At 47.1% G+C, this 27,572-nt stretch overlaps 1 protein-coding gene across 1 annotated transcript in view; it reads right to left on the bottom strand.

Moving 5' to 3' along the window:
• Nucleotides 1–27,572, bottom strand: part of MYO9A (myosin IXA) — a 980,547-nt gene that overhangs the window by 19,213 nt on the left and 933,762 nt on the right. Inside the window, 1 exon segment of the mRNA XM_030187859.1 lies at nt 9,932–10,055. Coding sequence (XP_030043719.1) covers nt 9,932–10,055 — 124 coding nt within the window.

Below are 27,572 nucleotides of genomic sequence, written 5' to 3'. Positions count from 1 at the left end.
GTAGCTAAGACCTCATCAACCCAGGTTCACCATGGATCCGAAATTGGGATTCAGCTTTTTCGGGAGCACAGGATTAGACAGAGGGAACGATCATTTTCGCATAAGGACTTCCTTCAGTACATTATGCAAAGGAGCTGTTGCAGCTTCTCTAGGCAGAGAAGGATAATCCAGGACCTCGACGCATCTCAGCTCTGGGTTCATCCTCAATCTCCATAGGGAAGGGAATAGCCGCAGCCATTACCCAGACAAAGGAGGTAAAGGATAGACTCTCCGGTGGAGAAAGTCTCCTTTGTGGTGGAGGGGAAGGTTCAGAGGGAATCCCAAGAACCGTCAGAAGAAATGTACCAGGGATCTTCCTTTTCCTCCCACGAATGCTCATCTTCAGTATCGGACAAGACATCCCTCAGAGCAGTCCGAAACTGAGCCTGCCTCCATGCTGAGGAGCGACTCGATGGCGGTGCTGAGAAGTCGTCGCCCACCTGGAATGTGGTGAAACTTCCTCCACCAATGTCGAAGGGCAGTCGACCTGGGTGGCATCCGGCACCGATGCCGCAGGCGGCACCGAGGTCGGGGACCTAATCATAGGTGAAGGGCCAGATGCTGCTGCAGCAGATGGTACGGAAGGCGCAAGCATCCCTGACACTGAAGCAGACTGGTGCTGCAATCCTTCCAGAAGCTCTGGAAGCAGGGCCCTAATGCGCTCGTCGAGATCCACCGTCGGACAAGGCTGCGGGGTCGGTAAATGAGCCGGTGGCAGAATCTGTCGAGGCTTGGGAGCAGGTACTGGGCTGCCAGAAGACCGACGCATCGGCACCTCCTGAATAGAGGAGGGATCCTCTCGGTGCCGACGCTTCTCGGGTGCTGAATCCGTTGACGGCCCCGGAGCTCCCAGCACTGTGTGTCGAGGAGATGGTGCTTCTTCACCTTCACGTCGATGCCTGTCATCGAGACTCCTCGTACTGATGAGGATGTGGAATCCTCACGCCACCTTGGGCCAGGTCCGATGAAGGTCGGTCCCGGGGCCTACATAACAGGAGGCCTCGAGGCAGGTGAAGACCCACTCGATGCCTCAGTGCTCCCAGCGCGAATTGGTCTTTCAGCAGCCATTACCTCTGCTCCCGACGTAAATGCTTCCCTCTATGTCGATGTTGACGCCGCCAACCTCGGTACCGATGTCGATGCTGACGTCCAAGGACCGGACTAAGCCCCAAAAGCTTTTTCGTTGGGCTTCTCGGACGCTTGGGGTTCCGTTTCTTCATATGAAGACACAGACTACAAGCGCTGGGCTATGGTCCGGCCCAAGGAACTGGATATACCAGGCATGGTTATTGGTACCTGAGATGGTCCGGTATTGCGCCGAGTACAACGTTTGAAGCAGCTGGGTGTCTTCGACAGACATGGAAGGAAAACGGCTTCGCGAAATCAAAAGACACGATTGTGCCTGTTAAAAGAAAAAAGGCACAAAAAATAAGGGAATAACCCGACCAGCGCGTCGAAAAAACAAAGGAAACTTGAAAAGTGAAGAATCTAAAAGACCTACGGGATTTCTTTTTTTTTTTTAACTGACAATAATAAAGAAAAAATTAGAACCAAAGGCGGAAAAATTTGCAAAGACTCTTTTCCTGGCTGAGAGGAACGGAGAGAAAAAACCTACCATACCTCAACGCGGAAAAAGAAAACTGAGGGAGACGCGCTCATGCGATGTGCGGGAAATCGGTCCGCGCATGTGCGGTGCACGCGCACCAAGACAGACTGGCAAAACCTTTTTTAATTTTTTGTTTGCAAAATGCCGATTCCTGGGCCGACGCGGACGTCAACCCACATGTGAGAACAAGCAGCCTACTTGTCCTCGGAGAACCACTAGTTCCTCCTTTTCCTAAGGGATTCCACATGCCAGTCCCATGCTTTCTTAAATTCTGACACAATCCTTGTCTTCACGACCTCCACTGGGAGGCCATTACATACATCCACCACTCTTTCCATGAAATAGTATTTTCTCAGATTCCTCCTAAGCCTATTTCCTCTTAACTTCATCCTATGCCCTTTCATTCCAGAGTTTTCCTTCATTTGAAAAAGGCTCACCTCATGTACATTAATGACACTGAGGTATTTAAATGTTTCTATAATATCCCCTCTCTCCCGCCTCTCTTCCAGAGTATACGTGTTGAGGTCCATAAGCCTGTCCCTATATGTTTTATGACAGAGACCGTTTACCAATTTGGTAGCCGCCCTCTGGACCAACTCCATCCTGTTTACATCTTTCCATAGGTGTGGTTTCCAGAATTGCACGAAATACTCCAAATGAGGCCTTATCAGAGACTTATACAAGGGCACTATCACCTATTTTTCCCTGCTGGTCATCCCTTTCCTTATGCACCCAAGCATTCCTCTGGCTTTGACCATCACCTTTTCTACCTGCTTGGCCACCTTAAGGTCTCCGGAAACAATCACCCCCAAGTCCTGCTCTTCTTCTGAACACAGAATCACTTCACCCCCTATACTGTACCATTCCCTTGGATTATTGTAACCCAAGTGCATGACCCTACATTTCTTAGCATTAAATCTTAGTTGCCAATTTTCAGACCATTTTTCAAGCTTCACCAGATCCTTTGTCATGCCATCCACACCCTCGGGGTGTCCACCCTATTACAGAGTTTGGTATCCTCTGCAAAGAGACAAACCTTCTGCAATATCACTCACAAAGATGTTAAATAGGGCCAGCCCAAGGACCAATCCCTGTGGCACACCACTGATAACATCTCTTTCCTCAGAGCAAGCTCCATTTACCACTACCCTCTGTCTCCTTCCATTTAACCAGCTTTTAACCCAGTCAGTGACATTAGGTCCCACACCAAGGGAACTTGGTTGCAATTCCCACATTTAGAGTGAAAAAAGTTGATAAAATGACATAAACAGGATGGGGCTAGGCCACGGATGATCTTAAATACAAAACAGTACAATTTAAATCCAATCCTAGCCTCAGCTGGCAGCCAATGTAATTGAATATACCAGGGTGTAATTCTGTCAAACTTATTTAGTGAATGAATCAATCGAAAAACAGTATTTTGCACAGTATGTAATTTACTTAATAGGTGTTTTGAGCAGCCCAAATATACACTATTACAGTAATCCAGTTTTGGCAATAGGTGCACCACCAATCTAACCCAATCCTGGTAAACATATTTACAAATTCTTCTAAGATTATGCATTAGCCAAAACCTACTTTTTACAAGATGATTGACCTGTGCCTAAATTGTTAACTTTTGATCTAAAACAATGCCTGAAATCTTCAAAGAGGATTCCAAATTATAAAACAAATTATTTACAACAAAAGCATGCTCTTGAGTAATATTATCTGTGGAGGAGTGACCTAGTGGTTAGAGTGGTGGACTTTGGTCCTGGGGAACTAAGGAACTGAGTTCGATTCCCGGCACAGGCAGCTCCTTGTGACTCTGGGCAAGTCACTTAACCCTCCATTGCCCGCCGCATTGAGCCTGCCATGAGTGGGAAAGCGCGGGATACAAATATAACAAAAAAAAAAATAAGAAACTAAGAAGAAATTTTGTTTTATCACTATTCAACTTTAAATGAGTATTAGCCATCTAGGATGCAATTAAAGAAATACAGCTCTCAATATTTGATTAATCTCTGATACATTGGAAGAAGCAGAGATTAAAACAGTAATATCATCAGCATTTATGAGCGCTCAAAATTCTGCATTTTCCAATTCAACAACCAAAGAAGACATAAGAACATTAAATAAAATAGGAGAGAATGAAGACCCCTGAGGAACACCTATATTCGTTGACCATTTATCAGAAAAGGTACCATTTATCTTAATCATATAAGACCTTATGGTAAGGAAGCCCCTAAACCAGTTCAAAACATTGCCCATTATAACAATACCATTCAGTATATTTAACAACAAATCATGTTCTACTAAATCAAAGCCACTGGAGAGGTCAAACTGCATAATGAGAATCTTCTTTCCTTTACTTAACAGCAGTCTAACCTCAAACAGTTAGCTGTATGGTAACCACAGCTTTCATGAGTTTTGCCAAGAAGGAAATCAAGGCCACTGGTATTTTCTGTACTCCATCATACTGCGCACAATGTTCTGCAAGTGCTTGCTCATTAAGAGCTGGTAAACAGCTATGTGGGAGCTGAGCTGAGCTTCTGGAATGTGAGGGACGGAGTGACATAGGGGCAGGAAACACTCCCTCATGGGTGCAGTTCAGTCCCCTTGCAGCAGGTGGTGCTAGTCTGCCGAGGAAAAGGCTGAGTCAGAGGGGCACAGCTCAGGCAGGAGGGTGTTAAAAGCCCTGAGACTGAAAAGATCAGTGAGGTCCCAATAAACAGGTTTCAAGGAGGAAAAGCAAGCATGAGGCCCCGAGACAGAGGTTTCTAAATGAGCAAGCAAGTAGGAACCTGAGTGTGGAGGATTCACAGAATCGTGCAATTATTAGCAGGTCAAGTCAAGGAGGTAGGAGAAGTGTCCTTGAACATCAGAGTTAAGAAGTGACTGTATACTGAAGTATGGAACCTGTCAGGGACCACGTGCCCAGGACTGTGTTTGACAGACTTATTAAAAGTGAGAAACCTGTTGAGGAATAGGCACGTTTATTTTTCATGTGGTACTGAATAAAGCATTTCCTTTTGACCTTTGCACTGCCGTCTGTGTGGTTTTTGAGGACTCCACACCCTGCCGGAGCACACATTATCATATAGAGTATATCCAGTATTTGTGCTCTGGGCTCATCCTCAGTTTCCAACTCAAATGGGATGGACTTGGCCATCTCCCATATAAAATAAATGAAGGCGAGCTCCTCAGGGGAGATTTCTATCTCTTTAGTGGTGGGGAGGGATTTGAAGGAAGACCAAAGGACCTCTGTATCTTCTCCAGATATCCAGGAATGCTCCAAATCTGACTCATGGAAATACTCCCCTGGAGACATTTCAGTCTCTGCCTGCCTCAAACAACTGACAGCCTGGTCAGTCCTGGGCTTGGGTTGCCCTGGCATTGAGGACCTCCAGTGTGTCAGGGAAGCTTCTTCTCCCAAAGGACTGGAGATCCACACCGGCACAGTGTGCACTGACCCTGATGCCCTTTGAGGCCTCAGTGTCAATGCAGGCAGCCCACAGACTTTAAGGATGGGCTGTACTGCCTCAAGCCTCAGCATCAATGCTCTCAAAACCATAGCGTCTTGCCTTGAAAAGAAGTGCTCCATGCATACTTCGAATCTGTCCATGAGATGCTTCTTGAGGGCCGTCACTGACAAAAACTGGGACTCATTCAGTGTTGTCATATTCTTCAGAAATACTTGAAGTGTATCAGGGACTGGGTCTTAGGCTCTTCAGGGGCTGACACACCAATTCCAATGATAAGGAGGGTGAGCTTCTCTCATGTCAGGGGTACTTTGAGGTCACTGATGATTTCAGTGCCTCAATGCTCTGTTTTCTTTTGCACAAGGAAGTACCTGGAATAGAATCTCTGCCCTTTCTCCTCCAGTGGAAAGGGCTTGACCGTGTGGGCCTTTAGAAGGGCTGAGAGTTCCTCTGCAAGTACCTGCCTGTGCTGAGAGCTGAATGAATAAGCTCTTGGTGGGCAATATGAAGGATTCTGATACCAATTGAGGACGTATCTGGAGTGGAGGAGTGGCCTAGTGGTTAGGGTGCTGGACTTTGGTCCTGGGGAACTGAGGAACTGAGTTTGATTCCCACTTCAGGCATAGGCAGCTCCTTGTGACTCTAGGCAAGTCACTTAACCCTCCATTGCCCCATGTAAGCTACATTGAGCCTGCCATGAGTGGGAAAGCGCGGGGTACAAATGTAACAAAAAAAAAACCCCACCGGTCGGAGGTGATAAAGAGCCACCTTACTTGAAAAATTTCAGCCTTCCCCCGATCGGCAAGTCATCTGGGATGGACACTTTTACTGCGACTATGCTCTGCTGGAGCCAGTCAAAAGCTCATCCCTTACTTTGCTTTAGGTGCACACTGCTGACATGAATGAGCGCGCTTGGGCTGAGCCTGAGCAGGCTGGCAAACCGAGAGATTGTACCTACGCCTCTGATAGTAACATAATGATAGTAATAGGGACTCCTTGGCTTGCCAAAAGTCATCCTAGTTGAGGAGGTAGATGCAGACGGTGCCCGGTGGGAGAGAGAAGGGATGGTATCAGTATGTTTTTGATTTGGTCAGTGACCTCCTCAACCTTCTCTCCAAAAAGGTTATCCCCAGCATGGGGTATCTGTCAACTGCTGCTGCTGAACAGAATGTTCCAAGTCAGAAACACGCACCCAAGACAGTCTGACCATTGCTATACTCTATGCAGCGATCCTGGATGCCACGTTGAAGGTGTCGTAAGTGCCCCTGGCCAAGTATTTTTGCCATGCCTTCTGCTGCTTGACCAACTGACGAAGTGATTCAGCCTGCTCCGGAGGGAGATTCTCAGCCAGGTCCAACAACTTATGCACCGAATTTCACAAGTAAACGCTCATGAAGAGCTGGTAGGATTATATTTGAGAGATAAGCATTGAGACCTAAAACATCTTTCTCCCAAAAGAATCTAGGGTTCTAGCTTCTCTACCTGGGGTCACAGAGACACATTCCATGGAATTCCTGGCTCTTTTGAGAGTGGATTCCACCACCACGGAATTGTGAGGCAACTGAGGCTTATCAAATCCAGGTGTGCTGTGGATCTGGTACATGGAATCGATCTTCTTGGGTAGTACCAGCACTGACAAAGGGGATTCCCAATTTCTAATGAGGACTTTCTGGAGTACCTCGTGGAGAGGGACAGTCACAGTCTCACTAGGAGGAGACGTGTAGTCTAGGACCTCAAGCATCTCGGCCCTGGGCTCGTCCTCCACTTCCATTTACAAAAAATGGAAATAAAAGGCTCTCCGGGGGAGATTTTTTCCTTTCAGGTGGAGGGGAGGGTTCAGAGAGTATCCCATAGAACTTGAGGAAAAGTACCTGGGATCTTCGTTTGATTCCCATGAGCGCTCCTCATTGGTGTCAGATAAAACTCTCCAAGCAAGGGTCGAGACCAAGCCTGCCTCGATGCAGAGGAACCATGTCCTTGAGAATGGCATCGAGGAGTTGGTTCCTGTGTCAAGTCCGATGAAGCTTCCTCCACCGACGTTGAGGGGGTCCTGGCTTGGTTGACCGCCACATGCAGTACTGGTGTCAGAGGCCGTACCACAGGCATGTGAGGCTGCAACGGGAGGTAGGGTAGGCGCAAGCACCTCTGGTGCCGATGCACACTGCTGCATAAGGCCATCAAGCCACTCAGGAAGCAAGGCTCAGATGTGCTCATCAAGGGCTGACATCGGGAAAAGCTGGGGCTCCGGTTGAGAGACAGGTTGCAGGACTATCGGGGATGATACCGGAGCCGGCTTGTGGCTGCTGGTAGAAGAGTGCATCGGTACCTCATGTATGGAGGGAGAGCGGTCCTTCCGGAACTGACACTTCTCGGGTGCTGAATCCCCTGACGCCCTGGAACTCCCGGCACTATGTGTAGAGGGGGAACGATGACGATGTTTCTTGGCTTTTGCCCGAAGCTTGTCATTGAGGCTGCTCGGTGCCAATGAGGATGATATGGAATCCTCATGTTGCCTCTGAGTCGGGTCTGACGATGGACGGTCCCGGTGGCTCTGCATAGCAGTAGGCCTAGAGACAGGTGGAGACCCACTGAATGCACCACTACTCCCAGTGTTTGCAGGTCTAGCAGCAGCCATGCTTACCAATGCTCCCAATGCTGGTGTGATGCTCAAAGTTGATGCTGATGCCGACGCCAAGGAACCAGACTTGGCTCCAAAAAGTTTCTCGCGTTGATCCACTCTGGAAAGTTAGGTCTTTTTCTTCATATGAAGACAAAGGTGCAGTTTGTTCGGCTATAGTCGGGCCCTAAACACTGGAGACACTAAGAATGGGTGTCTGTTCCAGAGATCATCTGATTCCACCGGGTACAGTGCTTGAAGCCACTGGGAACTTTAGTGGACATAGATGAGAAAGCTTCGTTGGCTAAATTAAAAGTAGCAATGGTGCCAGGGAAAAGCGAGGCACCTGAGAAAAAAATAGGGAGTGAACCTGACGGAGGCGAAGGCCCAAGAGCGGCCTTGTGACAATGAAAATTTAAGGAAACTTACAAATTGGTAAAAAAACTAAGAAAATAAAGGAAAAGGTAAAACAATATTCCGCGAACGGAAGGACCACCAAAAAGGCGAAGAAAAACACACTGGAGGCACAAAAGACGCTCTTAGACCGAGCAAGTGTAGAGATGGTGAAAAAAGTACACCCTCTCCTCACCCCGCGGTAAAAGTGCGAGGTGATCAAATTCACACGACGAGCGGCAAGGCACTATCTCGTGCTCTGCAAAGCTCTTCTTATGCTTATCATTTTTATTTTATTTGTTGCATTTGTATACCACATTTTCCCACTTTTTTGCAGGCTCAATGTGGCTTACATATTACCGTTATCAGCGTTAGCCGATTTCGGTCTGAACAAATACATGGTTTGAATGAATACAAAGTGAATTGTGGTAGAATGAGGTACATGTAAGGTATGTACAACTGGGGGAACTTAGAGAGGGAGAGGGGAGAAAGAGTCAGGTAATGTCCATTACGGTCCTTGGTTACATTGTGTTGCAAGTGTCCGGTATTTTATGTTGGTTCGGTGGGGTATGCTCTTCTGAACAGTTCTGTCTTTAGTGCTTTCCGGAAATTAAGGTGGTCGAACGTAGTTTTTACTGCTTTTGGCAGTGCGTTCCACAGTTGTGCGCTTAAGTAGGAAAAGCTGGATGCATAGGTGGATTTGTATTTGAGTACTTTGTTGCTTGGGTAGTGGAGATTTAGGTATGACTGTACAGATTTTGTGGTGTTTCTGGTTGGCAGGTCGATAAGGTCATAAGTTCTGGACCAGGCAACGGGCCTGAGTTACCCACTTTTGAGGATAGGCCTGCTTGTCCACAGAGAATGCCGATTTCCCCACCCATAACCACACCCCTTTTTGGCTCCTCACATTAAATTTAGGCACTGCGCATTATAGAATACGCTAAAGGCCCTGTTTACAAAGGTATGCTAGTGTTCATTAGCGCGTGCTGTGTAGGCGCCCATAGGAATATTGTGGGCACCTACACAGTTAGTGTGCACTAACTTTTAGCATGCACTAATGAACGCTAACGCACCTTGGTAAACAAGGACCTTAGTGAGTTACGCGTGTAAATTCTAATTATTGCCAATTAGTGGTCATTATTGCTTGTTAAGTGCTGTTAAAAATGCTGAGCCCCCCATATCCCTCCCAAAACCCACTCCCCACAACTCTACACCATTACCATAGCCCTAAGGAGTGAAGGGGGGTACCCACATGTAACCATGCCCCCGTCCCACCCTCACCCTGCCCCCCCTTCTGTACCCTCCCTTGAAGGTTGGCTGGCACCGCGACGAAAAAGCAGTTGGGGCTGGCCAAAATCGGCTTTCGATTATACCGATTTGGCCGGGATCAGGAGATAGCCGGCCATCTCCCAATTTGTGTCGGAAGATGGCCGGCGATCTCTTTTGAAAATAAGCTTAATAGTATGTGGGATGTGATTTCAGAAGATTTTTGCTGCAGTGCTGTTTTTGGTGCCTTTTAGACCTGTTGACTATTGCCTGTGCAAATTCACTGTCAGATTGCCAAGCCACACAAATACTGAGCAACCCTGGAATAGACATTAATGTTTAGTGCAACAGAGGGGGCAGAGAGATTAGACAGATCAGCTAGCGGTGGGCAAGGGCACTGGAAAGGAGAGGAAAATATAGGAATGGAGCAAGAAAGCAGCTCAAAAAGAACATAATTTTTACACTGAACATTATAAAATAAAGTTATTTAATTAAGAGTTAAAAGATACTGCTTATTGAATTGTGAGCATCTCAGAAACTGTTTCTTACCATAGACCTGCGGATAAGGGATAGCCTGCTCTTTGCTTTGTTTTCAGCAAACTCCAGGCTGCTGATATCTTTGAGACGAGCCTTGTATTTATTCATCTGCTCTATTACAATCAGCTCCACACAGCTAAAAGAGAAGAAAGTGATGATACGGCAAATTAAAGACATAAGGATTCTAAACAAACAACAGTAAAGGAGAACTAAAACAGGGCAGATTCAAAGACCAAGAGCTTCCATGCATCACTGAAAGGGAGGGAATGAGGTCCAAGTAAGGCAGGGCCAAGCTGAGGAACAAGCTTTCTATTGACTGTACCAGCCCTGCTTCCACTCCACTTACTTTGCTCTGGATTAGTTGTGAACCGTAAAATTCCCTTCTATTTTATCAATCAGGTTAAGCTGTGAATTTAGAACACTGATACTGTTCTTGGAAGGCAAGGATAAACATGTGTGCTGCCTTGATCAAGAAAGGTGTGCAGTTAAAACCCCAGAGATTCCATGCATCACTGAAGGGAAGGGACCGAGGCCCATATACAACACATTCGGCACTGGACTCTTTATTTGTTACTTTGGATACTACTTTGTGAGATTTGCATGTTTTCGGGGGGGGGGGGGGGGGGTAAGCTGTGAGGGTAATGTGTTGAGTTAAAAGGGGAGGGGAAGGATTCTGTTACAGTTTGCTGGAGGCCGAGGGAGCTTTTAACCATAGGAATCTTTGTACTATAATCCTTGCCAGCGAACAAAGAGTTCAAAACCACTGGTAAGAACATTAATAAATATTAATGTTGGCTTAGTCCTGTCTCTATTCCAACAAAAAACTTCTGTTTGTGTTTTAGTTGTACTGATCAATGGTAAACAAATTGTTCTAGCGATTTAGGTGAGAAGTTATCAAGGTGAGGTAAATGGGAGGCTTTTACCATACCTTGATTTACCATGGGAGTCACCAACCTGTGATATATCAGTATTGCAGGTTGCTGACTCCTATGATTAATGATCATTATTTAACCGGCATGTTAAAGGGGACCAGCACCCAGAAGAAATAGTAATGGCCAGAGTGCTTCCCTCCAAGGCAATAGCCTCCTCTAGTGCTCCTCCAAATCAAAGCCTCCCCATAGCGACCCTTTAATCAGATACCCCAACCCAAACGGTCCCCCACAGAGACCAACCTCCCCCCCCCCACCACACCTAGAGGTTTCCTCTCCCCCAATGGCAGAACCCCACCCTCCCTGGTCCCTAGTGGAAAGGGCAGGTATTTTAAAGAACATGCACCCTAGTGATAATACCATGAGACTACTGCTAGGAATTGCTCATGCCATTTTGAATGATGGTACCAGCAAGAACAGTAGTGACTGGGGATCGCTCCTGCCCATACCATAGGGATTTGACCAAGGTGGACCCAGGGAGCCTTCAGGAGGGAAGGTGAGGGGTGGGGGCCTCAAGGGTGGGGTCTAGCAGTGGGGGAAGAGAAACATCCGGGTGGGGGGTTGGTTGCTAGGGACCTCTTCAGATTGGGGAAGTCTGGTTGGAGTGTGTGTGTGTGTGTGTGTGTGTGGGTGGAGGGGTTGCTAGAGGGGGTTATTAGATTATGAGAGGGGATGCTCTGACTACTACTATTTCTTTCAGGTGCCAGCCCCTTTAACATGTAGCCCAGGAGCATCAGCCTGTGGCTTGGTAGCCCAATGTTCCTGGATGGTAAACTACATAACACGGCTTGCAGTGTCCACCTGATGCTCACCTGAAGTCGCATTACAGTATTTACATAGTAATGGCTGCTTTATAAGCACCATGACTGGCATTGAGAGCTCTTTAACACACGTTAAGAAGCAGGAGTGGAGGCGTAGGCTAATAGTTAGTGCAGTGGACTAAGATCCTGGGAACTGGGTTTGATTAACACTGAACTGAGCAAGTCTCTTAACCCTCCATTGTCCAAGGTACAAAAACTTAGATTGTGAGCCCATTAGAGACAGAGAAAGTACCAGCATATAATGTGTACAATGGTGCGTATGTCTTGTAGCGCTACAGAAATGATGATTAGTAGTAGAAGTAAATAATGCTGGTTAGTGCTCAAATGCAGTTTGATAACTACCCCTTAATTGGGGAGTATAAGCTAAGCTGTATTTGTTATATTTAATGGAAACGTGGCCTGGTGGGGGAAGGCAGTACTTCTTCCCTGAAACAGGCATAATCCCTTGATTTTACACTGCATCAGGTAACTTGAGATGGGAATCATAGGTGGGAGAGGTTGCTGTCCCTGGTGAACACACAACAAGAAATAAACAGGAAGAAATCCCCACGATATATCCAATATACAACAGATGAATTGGAGGTCGACTCAATGACTTCCAAACAGGGAGTGAGAACCAAAACAGTCTTTATTAAACCAAACACTAGAGTAGAGACCTGACACGGGCCCATGTTTCGGTGGAAATGGCCGCCTGCCTCAGGGGTCACAACTCTCTGTACAAAAAAAATCTAAAATTAAAAAAAAAAATCAAAAACATATCACATATACATACAAGAGTTCATCAAGATATATATATATACACTAGTATATTAAAACCAGGGCTTTTTCTGAGGGGGTACTTGGGGGTACTGAGTACTGGCACCTTTTCAATTGTCTGCTAAAATTGACCTATGGACCCTAAGTTTTAATGAAAGAGCTTAGGCTCGACACACAAATTCTACCTCATTATAGATTCTGCGACTGGTTGCAGGGGGCCTGGCTATTATGGGGTGGGTCCCTCAGTGATCAACCCACCCTGAAAGGTGGCTTAACATTTGAGTGCCGACAACTTTTTTGCTAGAAAAAAATGCACTGATTAAAACATTAAGACAATAACAATATAAATGACAATAAAAAGGAATAAACAAATGGAACATCTATCTATCTATCTATCTATCTGTCTATCTGAGAACTGATCAGGTACAATAGCAACCATTAGAATATCCAGAGCAGTACCTGAACTTATAATAAACCAACCATCTGTTAAAAAGGGGTGTCAAAACAAGTACAGGGCAAAAAGGGGAATACAAAAAAAAAAGGGAGAAGAAAAAAAATATATAATATAGCCTATGGTAACTAACCTGTGGTGTATCTATGGTGCAAATAGAAGATGACAACAGCTGTTAATTAGCATAGTGTCAAGCAATGTGTGCACACGACTGTGGAGAGCACTTCCAATAAAAACATAAATGCGCTCATGTTACATAAATCAAATGCTGAAAAACTATCAAACTAGACAGCATTGGATACTGCAGTGATACAAGGAACAGAAAAAAGTATATAAAAAAAAGAAGAAAAATGCATGCATATTGAGTTAAAATTTTGCAGCTGTAACTTAAAAATATATAAACAAGAGAGCTACTGTCTTGGAAATTCGTATAAGAGGACTGAAAAGGCATAAAAAGTTTAAAATCACTAACAACGGGAAAACATTTAGGCTTGTCGTCAATGCAAATCATGCAATGCAAAGCTCAGCACTGGAGTTAAAATTAACCCAAGCGTGTCAAAACTGACAGAAAGTACAGCACAAAGAATCAATCGTCATCTCTAAAATACCTATAAAACATAAGAGGGAAAAGCTAAAGGGAAGAAATGGAACAGAATCAAACACTTACTGCAGCAAATTAACCGGAACAGAGCACTGCTTACAATGCAACGTGAAAGTCAAAAGGAATTGCGTCATCACAACTGCATATTTAAAATAACTCTCATGCATTATTGATGAACAAGTGGGAGGGACTTAGGGAGTATATTTATGTTTTAGTTTGATGTGCTCTCCACAATTATGTGCACCCATAGCTTGACACACTATACTAAATAACAGCTGTTGTCATCTCCTATTTGCACCACAGATACCCCTCCACAGCTTAGGTACCGTGGAGGGGCATAATCGAACGTCGCCGGCGCTCTATTTTGGCAGCGGCGCAACAGCTGGCCATAACCGTATTATGGAAGAAGATGTCCGGCCATCTTTTCTTTCGATAATATGGTTTGGCCCGGCCAAATGCCAGTGTTCGCCGGGTTTGAGATGGCCGGTTTTGTTTTTCAGCAATAATGGAAAAAAATGCCGGCGATCTCAAACCCGGCAAAATCCAAGGCAATTGGTCGTGGGAGGACCCAGCATTTGTAGTGCACTGGTCCCCCTCGGGCACCCTAGGGGGCACTGCAGTGGACTTCACAAATTGCTCCCAGGTGCACAGCTCCCTTACCTTGTGTGCTGAGCCCCCCCCCAAAACCCACTCCCCACAACTGTACACCACTACCATAACCCTAAGGGGTGAAGGGGGGCACCTATATGTAGGTACAGTGGGTTTTGGAGGGCTCACATTTACCACCACAATTGTAACAGGTGGGGGGGATGGGCCTGGGTCCGCCTGCCTGAAGTGCACTGCACCCACAAAAACTGCTCCACGGACCTGCATACTGCTGTGATGGAGCTGGGTATGATATTTGAGGCTGGCAAAAAATATTTAAAAAGTTTTTTTTTAGAGTGGGAGGGGGTTGGTGACCACTGGGGTAGAAAGGGAAGGTCATCCCTGATTCCCTCCGGTGGTCATGTGGTTCATTCGGGCACCTTTTTGAGGCTTGGTCGTAAAAAAAAAATGGACCAAGTAAAGTCGCCCAAGTGCTCGTCAGGGACGCCCTTCTTTTTTCCATTATTGGTCGAGGATGCCCATGTGTTAGGCACGCCCCAGTCCCGCCTTCGCTATGCTTCCGACATGCTCCCGTGAACTTTGGTCGTCCCCGTGACAGAAAGCAGTTGAGGATGCCAAAAATCGGCTTTCGATTATGCCGACATCTCCCGATTTGTGTTGAAAGATGGGCACCCTTCTCTTTCGAAAATAAGCCTGAAAGCCTTCTGATCCATAATACTACGCCTGAGCCAAGCACATCCAAGGCAAGTCATAAAGGGATGGAGGCCATGCTAAGACAAATTCTACAGTGATTTTATTGGCCCGGGATATATAAAGAGGTGCAGAATCATTGTACTTCTTGTGGTCCTTACCATCGAACTTCCAGGGTTCAAGTGATCAAAGTCCCATTGATTCCCCTACCCATAAAAGAGGAACCAGTCTCAAAACTGGGGATGGACATCGTTGGGTCCACTGATCACAGCAACAGGGGACACAAACACATGCTAGTTGTTATTAATTATGCCACTAGGCTTCTCTGAGCTTTTCACCTTAGGTCTACCTCAGCAAGGGTTATAGCAGGGCAGCTTATAGGGCTGTTTTGTCATATAGGCTTCCCTAGGGAAGTCTTGACAGACCAAGGGACTAACTTTAAGTCAGTCACTTAAAACACTTATGGGATACTTTTGGAATTAAAAACCAAAAAAACGTGGAACTTAACTCACCTATAAAAAATTGCAACAGCAGTAATAAATTCTTTCTTCAACGTTCTAATGCTAGAATCTTTTAAATTGCTACAATACGTTTGGAATTAAACATAGTGGAAAGATTCAATCAATCTCTTAAGGATATGCTAAGAAAGGGAACTCAAGGGGAAATAAGGAATTTGGATCAATTGCTGCCCTTTGTATCTTATGCTGCTAAAAAGAAGGAACAAATGTTTCTGCGGATAAGTCCCTATTTTATGAAGGATTCCTTAGAGGTCTATTAGATGTGGTGAAAGAGAAACGGGAGAGCAGAATACCAGAGCCCCAAAATGTTATATCCTATCTGGTAGGCTTGAAGAATAAGCTACAGAAGGACTCTAGTATAGCTCAGCAGAATCTAGCTAAGAGCCAAGAGAAAGCAAAACCTTACTATGGTTGGGACAGTAAGGATAGAGAATTCGAGGTAGAGCAGAAAGCTTTAGTGCTTATTCCCTCCTCCCCACATAAATTCACAGCTCGATGGAAACAGCCAGTAACTGTGATAGATCAGTTAAACAAAGTGAGTTATAAGGTAAAGAACAATAGAGGATGGGTACAGATGTACCATATCAATCTTCTGAAATCATGGAAAGAAAAAGTAGTCTTATTGGCAGCCTTAGCTGAGGACAGGGAGGATGATTTGAGGCCTCAATTAGGAGAGATAAAAAAAATAGTGGTCAGGTGGAGTCTAATAAGAGTCTGACCCAGGCCCAAAAATATGAAGTGTTAGCCATGTTTGAGGAATTCCATGATGTTATCTCTCCTATACCAGGTCACACCAGATTGATACAACATGATGTTGTTATGACACCAGGTAAAATCATTTGTCAGAGTCTCTAGGCAAAAAGATGGATTTAGTGAAGGGAACTTGCCTCACCAATCTATTACATTTCTTTGAAGGGGTGAACAAACATGTGGATAAAGGCGAGCCGGTCAATATTGTGTATCTGGATTTTCAAAAGGCATTTGACAAAGTACCTCATGAAAGACTCCAGAGGAAACTGGAGAATCATGGGATAGGAGATAGTGTTCTATTGTGGATTTAAAACTGGTTAAAAGATAGCAAACAGAGAGTAGGGTTAAATGGTCAGTATTCTCAATGGAGAAGGGTAGATAGTGGGGTTTCCAAGGGGTCTGTGCTGGGACTGCTGCTTTTAAACATATTTATAAATGATATAGAGATGGGAGTAACTAGTGAGGTAATTACATTTGATGATGACACAAAGTTATTCAAAGTTGTTAAATCACAGGATTGAGAAAAATTACAAGATGACCTTAAGAGTCTGGGAGACTAGGCACCTAAATGGCAGATGACGTTTAATGTGAGCAAGTGCAAAGTGATGCATATTGGAAACAGGAACTGGAAAGGGTATGATACATACCTGTAGCAGTTGTTCTCCGAGGACAGCAGGCTGATTGTTCTCACGACTGGGTGACGTCCGCGGCAGCCCCCACCAACCGGAAATAAGCTTCGCGGGACGGTCAGCACGCAGGGCACGCCCACCGCGCATGCGCGGCCGTCTTCCCGCCCGTGCGCGACCGCTCCCGCCAGTTGAATGACTAGCAAAAAATATGAAACACACAACTCCAAAGGGGAGGAGGGAGGGAAGGTGAGAACAATCAGCCTGCTGTCCTCGGAGAACAACTGCTACAGGTATGTATCATACCCTTTCTCCGAGGACAAGCAGGCTGCTTGTTCTCACGACTGGGGTATCCCTAGCTCTCAGGCTCACTCAAAACAAGAACCCAGGTCAATTGAACCTCGCAACGGCGAGGGTATAACAGAAATTGACCTACGAAGAACAACTAACTGAGAGTGCAGCCTGACCAGAATAAATTCGGGTCCTGGAGGGTGGAGTTGGATTTACACCCCAAACAGATTCTGCAGCACCGACTGCCCGAACCGACTGTCGCGTCGGGTATCCTGCTGGAGGCAGTAATGAGATGTGAATGTGTGGACAGATGACCACGTCGCAGCCTTGCAGATCTCTTCAATAGTGGCTGACTTCAAGTGGGCCACTGACGCTGCCATGGCTCTGACACTATGAGCCGTGACATGACCCTCAAGAGTCAGCCCAGCCTGGGCGTAAGTGAAGGAAATGCAATCTGCTAGCCAATTAGAGATGGTGCGTTTCCCGACAGCGACCCCTAGCCTGTTAGGGTCGAAAGAAACAAACAATTGGGCGGACTGTCTGTTGGGCTGTGTCCGCTCCAAGTAGAAGGCCAATGCTCTCTTGCAGTCCAATGTGTGCAACTGACGTTCAGCAGGGCGGGTATGCGGCCTTGGGAAGAATGTTGGCAAGACAATTGACTGGTTAAGATGGAACTCCGACACCACCTTCGGCAGGAACTTTGGGTGGGTGCGGAGCACTACTCTGTTGTGATGAAATTTGGTATATGGAGCATGAGCTACTAGGGCTTGAAGCTCACTGACCCTACGAGCTGAAGTAACTGCCACCAAGAAAATGACCTTCCAGGTCAAGTACTTCAGATGGCAGGTATTCAGTGGCTCAAAAGGAGGTTTCATCAGCTGGGTGAGGACGACGTTGAGATCCCATGACACAACAGGAGGCTTGATAGGGGGCTTTGACAAAAGCAAGCCTCTCATGAATCGAACGACTAAAGGCTCTCCAGAGATGGCTTTTCCTTCCACACGATAATGGTAAGCACTAATCGCACTAAGGTGATTCCTTACTGAGTTGGTCTTGAGGCCAGACTCTGATAAGTGCAGAAGGTATTCAAGCAGGTTCTGTGCAGGGCAAGAACGAGGTTCTAGGGCCATGCTCTCACACCACACGACAAACCTCCTCCACTTGAAAAAGTAACTCTTTTTAGTGGAATCCTTCCTAGAGGCAAGCAAGACCCGGGAGACACCCTCAGACAGACCCAACGCAGTGAAGTCTACGCCCTCAACATCCAGGCCGTGAGAGCCAGAGACTGAAGGTTGGGGTGCAGCAACGCTCCGTCGTTCTGCGAAATGAGAGTCGGAAAACACTCCAATCTCCACGGTTCTTCGGAGGACAACTCCAGAAGAAGAGGGAACCAGATCTGACGGGGCCAAAAGGGCGCGATCAGAATCATGGTGCCGCGGTCTTGCTTGAGCTTCAGTAAGGTCTTCCCCACCAAAGGTATGGGAGGATAAGCATACAGGAGGCCGGTCCCCCAATGGAGGAGAAAGGCATCCGACGCTAGCCTGCCGTGTGCCTGAAGTCTGGAACAGAACAGAGGCAGCTTGTGGTTGGTCTGAGAGGCGAAAAGGTCCACCGAGGGGGTGCCCCACGCTCGGAAGATCTTGCGTACCACTCTGGCATGGAGCGACCACTCGTGCGGTTGCATGACTCTGCTCAGTCTGTCGGCCAGACTGTTGTTTACGCCTGCCAGGTACGTGGCTTGGAGGAGCATGCCGAACCGACACGCCCAACGCCACATCCCGACGGCCTACTGGCACAGGGGGCGAGATCCGGTGCCCCCCTGCTTGTTGACGTAATACATTGCAACCTGATTGTCTGTCCGAATTTGGATAATTTGACAGGACAGCCGATCTCTGAAAGCCTTCAGTGCGTTCCAGATCGCTCGGAGCTCCAGGAGGTTGATCTGCAGATCCTTTTCCTGGAGGGACCACAGACCCTGAGTGTGGAGCCCATCGACATGGGCTCCCCACCCCAGGCGAGATGCATCCGTCGTCAGCACTTTCGTGGGCTGCGGAATTTGGAATGGGCGTCCCAGGGTCAAATTGGTCCGGATGGTCCACCAGAGCAGTGAAGTGCGGCAACTGGTGGAGAGGCGGATGACATCTTCTAGATTCCCGGTGGCCTGGAACCACTGGGAAGCTAGGGTCCATTGAGCAGATCTCATGTGAAGACGAGCCATGGGAGTCACATGAACTGTGGAGGCCATATGACCCAGAAGTCTCAACATCTGCCGAGCTGTGATCTGCTGAGACGCTCTGGTCTGCGAAGCCAGGGTCAAGAGATTGGTGGCCCTCGCTTCGGGAAGGTAGGCCTGAGCTGTCTGGGAATTCAGCAGCGCTCCTATGAATTCCAGAGACTGCGTTGGCTGGAGATGGGACTTTGGGTAATTTATCACAAACCCCAGCAGCTCCAGAAGTTGGATAGTGCACTGCATGGACCGGAGGGCTCCTGCCTCCGAGGTGTTCTTGACCAGCCAATCGTCGAGATATGGGAACACGTGCACTCCCAGCTTGCGTAGATAGGCCGCTACCACCACGAGGCACTTGGTAAACACTCGTGGGGCAGAGGCGAGCCCAAAGGGCAGCACACAATACTGAAAGTGCCGTGCGCCCAGTCGGAATCTGAGATACTGCCTGTGAGCTGGCAGTATCGGGATGTGAGTGTATGCGTCCTTTAAATCCAGGGAACATAGCCAATCGTTTTTCTGAATCATTGGCAGAAGGGTGCCCAAGGAAAGCATCCTGAACTTTTCTTTGACCAGGAATTTGTTCAGGCCTCTCAGGTCTAGGATGGGACGCATCCCCCCTGTTTTCTTTTCCACAAGGAAGTACCTGGAATAGAATCCCTGCCCTTCCTGCCCGGGTGGTACGGGCTCGACCGCATTGGCGCTGAGAAGGGCGGAGAGTTCCTCTGCAAGTACCTGCTTGTGATGGGAGCTGAAAGACTGAGCTCCCGGAGGACAATTTGTAGGCAGGGAGGCCAAATTCAGGGCGTATCCGCACCGCACTATTTGGAGAACCCACTGGTCGGAGGTTATGAGAGGCCACCTTTGGTGAAAAAATTTTAACCTCCCTCCGACCGGCAGATCGTCCGGTACGGACACTTGTAGGGCGGCTATGTTCCCGTGGATCCAGTCAAAAGCCCGTCCCCGGCTTTTGCTGTTGAGGCGCAGGGGGCTGCTTAGGCGCACGCTGTTGACGAGAACGAGCGCGCTGGGGCTGTCCCTGTGCCTGACGAGGCCTTCGGGCCGGCTGGTTGTACCTACGCTTTGCAAAAGAATAGGGTGCAGCCTGCCGTGCCCGGGAAAAATGCCCACCCGTGGGGGCGGGTGCTGAAGGCGCCCGGTGGGAGAGCTTGTCGAGAGCGGTTTCCCGCTGATGCAGTTGGTCCACCATCTGCTCGACCTTCTCACCGAAAATGTTATCCCCCCGGCAAGGGACGTCAGCCAGTCTCTGCTGGGTGCGGTTGTCCAGGTCAGAGGCACGCAGCCATGAGAGCCTGCGCATCACTATACCTTGGGCCGCAGCACGAGATGCCACGTCACAGGTGTCAAAAATCCCCCTGGACAGGAACTTTCTGCACGCCTTCAGCTGCCTGACCACCTCCTGATAAGGCCTGGACTGCTCCGGCGGGAGCTTATCGACCAGGTCCGCCAGCTGTTGCACATTGGTCCGCATGTGGATGCTCATATAGAGCAGGTAAGATTGGATGCGGGTCACGAGCATGGAGGATTGGTAGGCCTTCCTCCCAAATGAGTCCAGAGTGCGAGACTCCCGCCCCGGGGGCGCCGAGGCGGTATCCCTCGAACTCCGTGCCCTCTTGAGAGCAGAATCCACGACCGCTGAGTCATGTGGCAACTGGGGCCGCATGAGCTCTGGGTCAGAGTGGATCCTGTACTGGGACTCTGCTTTCTTGGGAATGGTGGGATTAGTTAGTGGTCGCACCCAGTTCCGGAGCAGCGTCTCCTTCAGGACATTGTGCAGCGGTACCGTGGAGGACTCTCTAGGTGGTGATGGATAGTCGAGGACCTCGAGCATCTCGGCCCTCGGCTCTTCCACAGAGACCACGGGAAAGGGAATGCTTATAGACATATCCCGCACAAAGGAGGCAAAGGAGAGACTCTCAGGAGGTGAGAGCTTCCTCTCCGGTGACGGCGTGGGGTCCGAGGGAAGGCCTGTAGACTCCTCGGAGGAGAAATATCTCGGGTCCTCCTCTTCCCCCCACGAGTCCTCGTCCTCGGTATCGGACATTAGCTCATGTAGCTGAGTCCGGTACCGGGCCCGGCTCGACGTCGAGGCACCGAGGTCTCGGTGTCGTCGAGCGGTGGACTCCCGCGCCGGCGGGGACGGAGCTCCCTCCATCGACGTCGACGGGGACTCCACCTGCGTGGCTGTCGAGACCGGCACCGCAAGCGGAGGCGGTGTCGACTGCCCCGGCGCCGGGCTAGAGCTCGCCGGCGCCACAGTCATCGGCGCCGAGGGCGCAAGCACCCCCGGCGCCGGCACAGCCTGGCGCATCAGCCCTTCCAGGATCCCCGGAAGGATGGCTCTGAGGCACTCGTCCAGGCCCGCTGCCGGGAAAGGCGGTGGGGCCGGTAAGGGTGTCGGTGCCGGAAGCTGCTGGGGGCCAGGAGACGGCACCGAGGTGCCGGAACCCCGACGCGTCGGTACCTCCACCACCGACGGAGATCTCTCCTCTCTGCGATGACGCTTCGGCGTCGACTCCTCTTCAGGGTGCACCGAGGGCTCCCGGTGACGGCGCTTCTTGTCTTTTTTCCGGTGCACGTCACCGGTGCCGGAGGGCATGGAGGAGGAGGAGGTCGATCCCCCTCGGTCTCGGGGTACCGGGTCCGACAGGGTTCGGTCCCGTGGCTCACGAGTTGAGGGAGTGACCGGGGCCGACTGCCCACGCGGTCTCTCTACCCCACTCTCGCCGGCGGACCGGCGGGCCGACGGGACCTGTTCTCCTGGGGTCGCTGCCATCGGTGCCGATGTCTCGGGCATCGATACCGGTACCGAAGAACCGGTCTTCGATACCGATGCCGTCGAGGTCGACGTCGAGGGGCCGGCGCAAGTTCCAAAAAGACGGTCCCGCAGAACTTGCCTCGCAACCTGAGTCCGTTTCCGGAGACCGAGACACAAAACGCACGACTTGAGATTGTGCTCCGGCCCGAGGCACTGGAGGCACCAAGCGTGGGTGTCGGTCTGCGAGATCGGCCGGCCGCAGCGACCACACTTTTTAAATCCACTCGGGACCTTCGAGGACATCGACGGAAAAATCGCGTCGGCGAAGTCAAAGTCGGCAATGGTGGCTAAAATCACACCACGAAAATTGTAACCGACCGAGCGGCCACTAGGCCGCAACGAGGCGTCCCCGCTAGAAAGCGAGGGAAAAGAAGGAGCGCGTGCTCCACACGCGCAAAATTCTTTTTTTTTTTTTTTTTTTAATAAAAGAGAAAGAAGAAGAAGAAGAGGCCGAACAGGCCAAAAGCGACGATCCGCGTAAACGCGGTCGAAAAAATCCGGCGGCTGAAACGAGAGAGAGGGGAAAACACAACTCTCTCAGTCGCGGAAAAAAAGTAACTGGCGGGAGCGGTCGCGCACGGGCGGGAAGACGGCCGCGCATGCGCGGTGGGCGTGCCCTGCGTGCTGACCGTCCCGCGAAGCTTATTTCCGGTTGGTGGGGGCTGCCGCGGACGTCACCCAGTCGTGAGAACAAGCAGCCTGCTTGTCCTCGGAGAATTATAGCTACATAATGCAAGGCTCCACATTAGGAGTCACCGACCAGGAAGGGGATCTAGGCGTCATCGTTGATGATACGTTGAAATCCTCTGCTCAGTGTGTGGCGGCAGCTAAGAAAGCAAATAGAATGTTAGGTGTTATTAGGAAAGAAATGGAAAACAAAAATTGGGACTTTATAACGCCATTGTATCGCTCCATGGTATGACTGCGGTGGCTAAGAAAGCAAATAGAATGTTAGGTGTTATTAGGAAAGGAATGGAAAACAAAAATGAGGACGCTATAATGCCTCTATATCGCTCCATGGTACAACTGCACCTCGAATATTGTGTTCAATTCTGATCACCACATCTCAGAAAAGATATAGTGGAATTAGAAAAGGTACAGAGAAAGGTGACGAAAATGATCCAGGGGATGGGACGACTTCCCTAAAGCGGCTAGGGCTCTTCAGCTTGGAGAAAATATGGCAGAGGGGAGATATGACAAAAGTATATAAAATAATAAATGGAGTGGAACGGGTAGACGTGAATCGCTTGTTTACTCCTTCCAAAAATATTAGTACTAGGAGGCACGCGATGAAGCTACAAAGTAGTAAATTTAAAACGAATCAGAGAAAATATTTCTTCACTCAACGTGTAATTAAACTCTGGAATTGATTGCCAGAAAATGTAGTAAAAGCAGTTAAATTAGTGGGGTTTAAACAAAGTTTGGATGGCTTCCTAAAGGAAAAGTCCATAGACCATTATTAAAATAGACTTGGGAAAAATCCACTGCTTATTTCTAGAATAAGCAGCATAAAATGTATTGTACTGTTTTGGGATCTTGCCAGGTACTTGTGACCTGGATTGGCCACTGTTGGAAACTGGATGCTGGGCTTGATGGAACTTCGGTCTGTCCCAATATGACAATACTTAAGTACTTATGTCATCCAGTTGGTGGAAGAAATGGAAGAACTAGAGGTTATAGAAAAATCCAAAAGTCCATGGTCTAATCCCACTGTCCTGGTTACTAAAGCAGATGGCACCACTAGTATCTGCATTGACTTCCCCAATATCAGAATTTGATGCTTACCCCATGCCTCATAGTGAGGACTTATGAGATAAGTTAGGAACAGCTCTCTATGTGCCCCTTTTACCAAGCTGTGGCAAAGGGGGGCCTGTGCTGGTGTCGTTGTGTGTTATTGACGCGTGCCGAGGCCTCCTTTTACCACAGCGGGTAAAAGGTAGGTCTTTTTTTTTTTTTTTAAGAAATGGCCATGTGGCAAGTGAAGCACTTACCGTGTGGCCATTTCAGGGGGGGTACCCTTACCACCATCCACTGAGGTGGTAGTAAGGGCTCCCTTGCTAACCAGGCAGTAACCGGGCAGCATTGCCCAATTACCGCAAAGTACACACCAGTGCTACAAAAATGAATATATTTTTGTGCCATCAAATATGACGGTGCGCTGGGGGTGGGAAGTACCACCGGGCTGCTGTGGTAGCCCAGTGTTACTTCCTTTTTAGCGAGCGGTAAGCCAACGTTGGGCTTACCGCCGCTTTGTAAAAGGGGCCCTATATGACTACACTTGATCTAACAAAAGGATGTTGGAAGATTCCATTAACACAGGCTGCTAAATGTAAAACCACTTTTAGCAAACCAAAGGGGCATTACTAATTTAAGCGGATAACCTTCGGCTTAAACGGAGCCGCTGCTTCCTGTCAAAAAATGATCAATGAAGTCTTCAGAGCATAGCGATTATATGGCTGCTTATATGGATGGTGTAGTGATTTTCTCACCAGATTAGGAAACTCATCTTCCTAGAGAAAGAACAATTTTGGAGGCACTATGGGCAGCAGGTTTAACAGTTCCTAAGAAGTATGCTATTGCTCAGGAGGAGGTCAAATATTTGGGATATCGGGTAGGACATAGAGAGGTAAATTCTTTGTTTGATAAGGTACAGAGCTATGGGTATTCCCTAGGCCAGGGCCACAGAGATAGAGAAAGAGCCGGGCCCAGGGCAGGGCCGCCGCTGCCACCACTGTCCTCTACCTTCCTGCATCTGCTTTTCCCTCGGTCTGTCACTCTCCTGCTCCTGTGTGCCGGGATCGGGTTATCATGTTAACTCAATCACCCAGGTCCAGACACACAGGAGCAGGAGACAGACAGACCATGGCACCGGGCCAGGGGAATCTTGCTCCTTCCTCTTGACAGCCCTGGCCTAGGCCCGAAACAAGCAGCTGCAAATTTTTTTGGGTTTGGTAGGCTATTATAGAAGGCTTATACCCCATTTTGCAACCAAAGCTCAACCCTTAACACAGATGCTCAAGAAAATATATCCCAATCAGTTACAGAGGCATTCATACAGATGCAGGAGGCCCTGTGCCAAGAATCAGTTTTAAAAAGAGTGGACTTCTCTAAGCCCTTTCTACTACCGAATGGTCCAGCCAATATGACATGGAGATTGAACCTTTTTGAAACTTAAAGTGAGATATTAAAAAAAAATTGTTATTTTATTTTTCTCTTCCTTTTGAAGGAAGACCAGATGGGGATGTAACTGGCTGAGAAAGTAAGCAGGTGGTGATCTTCCTCCCTTTTCCCTGCTTGTGTTCCCTGGTCAGGAAAAGAACTTTTGGAAACAGGAAACTTGGACTTTGTGATTTAAATTTTGTCTCCCTTTTTGTGCTAAAAGCAACCAAGCTAAAGGAAGCACTGGATGTTTTGGGGTTTTTTTTGTTGTTGGAATCTTAAGGCACCTGGCTGAAATTTGTTTGCGGAGAGGCATTACTGAATTTGCATAAGCTGAGAAATGGCCGCCTAATTTCCATATTTATGTTATTCTTTTGAACTGTTCCATCTATTGTTTTGCATTTATGTTTCCTTTTGAGTAAGCAGGAAAGGAGTAGTGTAACCAGCATGGCTCTTCCGTAAGGATAACAGCAGGACGATTGGTGGAGGAAAAAAAACATTTATTCTTCAAGAGACCTGACCCAGCACTGTGTTTCGGCAAAAAAGCCTACATCAGGGGTATAAAAACAATAATGAGCAAACAATAAGTGTAAAAGGAATAACATCAAATATATTTAAAAAACAAGTAAGTTATATGATACATAATAATTATGCAAATGATAAAACAAATAATATAAAATCATAAAATATTGTAAAAAATAATGAGACATTATAACCACCATGTGGAAATAAACAATAAAGGACAAAATATATTGAAGACACAAAATAAAATAACTAACCTATATATATATATATATACATATATATATACTTAGAAGACCAGGAAAAGGTATAAGAGAACATTAAATTACAAAAGAACACACCTGTCTAAAAAAAATCACTGAATAATGTAGCCAATACATTTGAATAGTATAAGATACCTGTGCATGATCACTGTGCTCTATATTTTAAAGTTTCACAAGAGGTTATAATCTTGCGTTTCTTTTGTTACCTCTCCCACATTCTCACCAATACATGCTGAAATATACACAAGTATCTTAATTATTACTATTCAAATTTATGTCTTTGTGCATCTCTTCACAGGCAGCTGTCCAGTGATTACTATTGGCTACATTCTTCAGTGATGTTTTCAGACAGGTGTATTCTTTTGTAATTTTATGTTCTCTCACGGGCCTTTTTCTGGTCTTTTAAGTATAGGTTAGTGATTTTATTTTGTCTCTTCAATATATTTTGCCCTCTATTGTTTATTTCCACATGGAGGTTATCATGTCTCATTATTTTTTTACAATATCTTATGATTTTATATTATTTGTTTTAGCATTTACTGAATTATGTATCATATAACTTATGTGTTTTTAAAAAAATATATTTTATGTTAGTCCTTTTACCCTTATTGTATGCTCATTACTGTTTTTAGACTCCTGGTTTTGCCAAAACACAGTGCTGTGTCGGATCTCTTGAAGAATAAAAGTTTTTTTCTGCTGTTATCCTTACGGAAGAGCTTTGCTGGTTAAACAACTCCTTTCCTTTGTGCTCCTATACGTAGTGCATTATGGTCCTCTGCTTTGGCAGTGCTTCCTTTTGAGTAAATACAATAAAGAGAACCATAAGGACTGCTGTGAGTCATAGTAGTTCTTTTCTTCTCCACTTCACCCAGAATATATGAGTAGCCGGGAAGACAGACCTGAAACCCCTGATGAAGTGTTATAGGATGAGTTCCGTTTGGAGGTCCTTGCTGGTTGAATAACTCTAAGCCTTTCAGAGCAGGAGTAGTGGATGAAACTCCCATGGACTAAGAAGACCTTCCAACCAGGACTCTACCTGTCACTGGAGGTGCAGCATGACAATAGATAATCTATATCTATATATAGTTTATATATTTTTTTCAATGACCTCTTGTACATCTGATATGTTTGTTGGGTTCCTACTGACAATCACTAGACGTATGTGTATATATTCACTTATTTATTCATCTTTTCACATCAAATATTTTACTGTTATGGCATTTTGAGTTTTTTTATGTGTTCTGCTTTATATTATATTTACATTCATTTATGTTTTTGATTTTTATGTACAGAGAGTTGTGAACTCTGAGGCAGGCAGCCATATCCGCTGAAACATGGCCCCATGTTGGGTCTCTACTCTGGTGCTTGGTTTAATAAAGACTGTTTGGTTCTCACTCCCCAAACACACTCCAGCTCCCAGGTTGAGAACCTACATTATATTAACTGTCACTTATATTCCACCTACACCATTACAGAGTGCAAAGAGAACCAGCAATAACATCTCTCTCTCTCTCTCTCTATATATATATATATAGTAAACATGGAATTTAGAACATACATGATTCTTAAATAAAATAGTCTTAATAGCCTTACGGAAGGAAACGTGG

This window comes from Microcaecilia unicolor, chromosome 1, assembly GCF_901765095.1.
Source record: "Microcaecilia unicolor chromosome 1, aMicUni1.1, whole genome shotgun sequence".
NCBI lineage: Eukaryota > Metazoa > Chordata > Amphibia > Gymnophiona > Siphonopidae > Microcaecilia > Microcaecilia unicolor.
Note: the sequence above shows the minus strand (reverse complement) of the source record. Positions and strands in the feature narration are given on the sequence as shown.